The sequence below is a fragment of the Cryptomeria japonica genome, chromosome 7 (genome assembly GCF_030272615.1).
Source record: "Cryptomeria japonica chromosome 7, Sugi_1.0, whole genome shotgun sequence".
Classification (NCBI taxonomy): Eukaryota; Viridiplantae; Streptophyta; class Pinopsida; order Cupressales; family Cupressaceae; genus Cryptomeria; species Cryptomeria japonica.
In genome coordinates this window covers 844,972,482-844,976,269 of record NC_081411.1, presented here as the reverse complement: position 1 = coordinate 844,976,269, position 3,788 = coordinate 844,972,482, and the positions used below count along the sequence as shown (strand labels likewise).

At 34.2% G+C, this 3,788-nt stretch overlaps 1 protein-coding gene across 1 annotated transcript; it reads left to right on the top strand.

The window, feature by feature from the left end:
- Positions 1–230: 230 nt before the first annotated feature.
- On the top strand, positions 231–1,992 carry LOC131074838 (acyltransferase GLAUCE-like). The gene is made up of 3 exons (XM_058011550.2): positions 231–746; positions 951–1,450; positions 1,569–1,992. Exons 1-3 carry the CDS (start codon positions 231–233, stop codon positions 1,990–1,992), a joined length of 1,440 nt encoding a protein of 479 aa, XP_057867533.2.
- The last annotated feature ends 1,796 nt before the right edge of the window (positions 1,993–3,788 follow it).

Below are 3,788 nucleotides of genomic sequence, written 5' to 3'. Positions count from 1 at the left end.
ACATATCTTAATCAGAAAAGGTCTCTTGTATCCTTCATTAATACATATCGTAATCAGAACAGGTCCGGAAAAGTCTTTTTTGTTCCTTCATTACTACATATCTTAATACGCTCTCGCTACGTCCACCCAATCCAATAAACACAAGTTATTTCCTCTAATTGCTGAAATGCAGCTTGCTTCCTATATATGAACATTCTTGTGCTTGCTGAAATGCATCCTGCTTCCTATATATGAACCGTAAGGCAATAGCTTGCAGTTCATCCAGAGAAGATCTAAGGCAAGAGCTTGTAAGCATGAAGCCATCCACTGTTTTATTAGTTTCTGATCTTCGACTTAAAAGGGAGAAGCTTTCAATAGTTCATCCAGAGAAGATCCAAGAGAGGAGGTCAATGTTTCTGAGCAATTTTGATCAAAAATTTGTGCATTATGTCCAAAAATATGTGCACTTTTTCTCTGCTCCATCACAAATACCATTTGACCTCATAATTGGTGTACACATGGAGGCGCTGAGCAGACTTATGGTTGCATACGACTTCATATGTGGGAGACTAACTTTTAATTCAGAGGAAAAGAGGTTTGAGATCGATTGTAATGATGAAGGAGTACCTCTTGCCATCTGTTCAAGCGAGCTGTGTTTACAAGAGTTGGGGGATATCACCATTCCAAATCCTGCCTTCTCACAACTTTGCTTAACCTCGGAATCTTCAAATCGAACACTGGAAGATGAGCCACTCTTATCCCTTCAAGTTACGTGGGAAACATAAATGCTGTTATGCTTTATATTTGCTATACATTCTATTGCTCCATTCTATATTTACTTTCTATGATTGTCAATGTATAATGAAAGCTACACCCACATATAAGTAGATTCAAAATCTCCTAGCAAGTCTTTTTGTGGCAAACAAACCAGAAATTATTGTTGAAACTAATATACGTGTGTTGGAATGCAGATAACTCGGTTCAAATGCGGTGGATACACTCTGGGAACGTCTGTAAATCATGGTGTTATGGATGGGTTTGGCCTACAAGGGTTTGCAAGAAATTTTACGTGCATGGCTGTAAAAGGTGAGCTAGCATCTGTACCAGTTATTGATCGAAGCTGCTTGCAGGCTCGAACTCCTCTCCAGATTAAGTACGAGCATGAGGAGTACCTAGACCCTTCCAAAAGTAGTCCACATCTGATTCTTTCGTCAATAGCAACACAAAGAAACAAGGAGATGTGGCACACTAAGATGGCCTTCAACAATGTCTCTGAAACACATATATTTAAGTCGTTCATGTTATCAGGGAAAATGCTCGAAACCCTAAAAACGAAGGCGGCTGATGACGGAGTGAAGCAGTGCACAAGTTTTATGGTAGCTTTAGCACACTTGTGGCGGACAAGGACTATCTCAATTGGAAACATGAATGCACACGATGTTTCCACCGTGCACTACGCAGTAGAGACAAGGTGTTGTATTTTTTGTAGAGATTTTTTATGCTTGATAAATTTCTTGCACTAGTAGGACATGATTATAAACTTTAGCTGGTAGTGATCAATCTTTGTCTTTTGGATGGGTGGTGGTCAGATCAAGGTTTGTTCCTCCTCTTCCATGGGAATTTGCAGGTAATGGATCGGTTTCGGCCTATGCCAAGGCCACTGGAAAAGAACTGCAGGAAGAGCCATTTGGTGAGATTGTGAAGAAATTACAGGAAGGTTCGGATAGATTGACAGATGAGTACTTGAGATCTTCAATAGACTGGTTGGAATTACATGATGGGGTGCAAGGTTTGGAGAATGGGTTTCTTGCATCGAACTGGAAGCATTTTAGATTTGGAGAAGTGGAATTGAGAGGAGGGATTAAGTCTTTGCATGGAGGGCCTGTGGTTTCAGGGTGGGAGAAAGTTGTACTATTTTTAGCACACCCACAGGACCACCAGGGGATGCAGTTATACATTGGTTTGGAGGCCAGCCACATGGACATATTTGAGAAACTTATTGAGACTGTTTGATCTCATCAATGGGTCTCGTTGGTAACTTATGCGAATCAGCCAATTTGCATGCCTTCACTATCATGTTGTTTCTAATTTCTTAAACAGTTTTCATTTGATGTTTCTCTTTGGTGATGCAACGAGTAGTTTTTTTTTGAGGCAATACTTCTTGTATTGTTTATGAAAGCCAAAATATAACCTCTATGTACTGAGGTGAAATTATGATTATGATGTATTAGAAGTTGCATAAATAAAATATTTTCTATGTGGTAAATTTAATTTGTGTTTTTTTGTCTGATTTTAAATTTACAGATCTTAACACCACAATAAATAAAGCAATTTATGTTTAATATCCTTATGATTAAAGTATGTTTCATCTTCTTAATCTTACCTAAAATTTTGATCAAAGATTTGTGTTTCCTAATTTATTCTTTCACAAATTCTTATTTAGCATTACTCATAAAGAGATTAATCAATGCATTACTTATAAAGATTTGTGTACTTCCCTTTTATTATTTTACAAATCAAATATATAAATTGATATTTTTTATAAATAAAATATTTAATGTACTTCACTCGATGTCTATGTATTATTTCTATTTGTTTTTATGAAAAATAATATTATTTTAATAATTAGATAAGAGAATGTGTTTAAACCTTTTTCTAAATAAAATTATTTATAAAGAATCCATCAATACATAGAGGGATAAAATTCAATGATAGATCATAACTCAATGGTATGTTGAACCCACATTAAAACATTTCTGATAAGAGCAAATCTAGGATCAAAGAGGTGTCAATAACATACAAACACATTAGTTTTTCCAAAAGCCCCTAAACATTATTCTTCACAAATTTGAGACTCATAAGAAATCTGAATTAAAGTAGGAAGAACTCCATTTTGAGCAAGAAAATGGAAGGAGCCACAATGTTACATGAGGTAGAATTCAACTAAAGGGTGATCTCAAAACTTGGTCATTTTCCCATACAACAACACAATAGATATTTTCTACTCAAATCCTATGAAATTAAATCAATGTATTCATTGATGAAATGCAAAATTTGAAAATGGGCTACTGAATATAAACAACTATATCACTCAAGGAAAAGAAATCATAATAGATTGGCCTTCTATAAAGAGGAGCCTTCAAACCACTACGAACACTTTATAATGTTCTATTTTAATGGTTCAAGCTTTTAAATTATAATGATGCTTTCTATGTCCTTTCCTCCACACTAAGGAATCCTAGTAGATCCAACACACTAAAATCTTTTGAAGCTCATATCTTATCACTAAGGATTTTCACTTGAATTAAAAAGGGTGAAAACTTTAATTTTTCTAATAAATTTTCTTCTTACAAAATTCATTGCAAGTATGAAAAGGATTTGTAGGATTGTTTACACTCAAATAATGGTACATCTTCCATTATGTTTGGAAAACATTTCTCTCATTTGTTTCACTGTGATTTGTGGTAAGCCTAAATATTGCATAAAGGACAAACCATTCATGTGAAGGATGGGATGGGCTCGTAGACAATGTGAAAATGATAATAAATATACAATATAAATTAACGTAATCAAAGAAAAAGAACTTACAAGAATATGTTGATGTTTCTTCTGTTCACAAATGGAAGCAAATAAAATATAGTATATTTATATAGATTGCAACAAGATTGAAGATTCTTGTGTATAGTTAAAAAGTGGAAAACTCATCTTACTAGTTTTTTTAAAGAATATATAATATTTTTTAGCAAGAACCTTATCAAAGTGAAAGATATGTGACTATATACAATACAATATAGTTATAAATAAAAAGG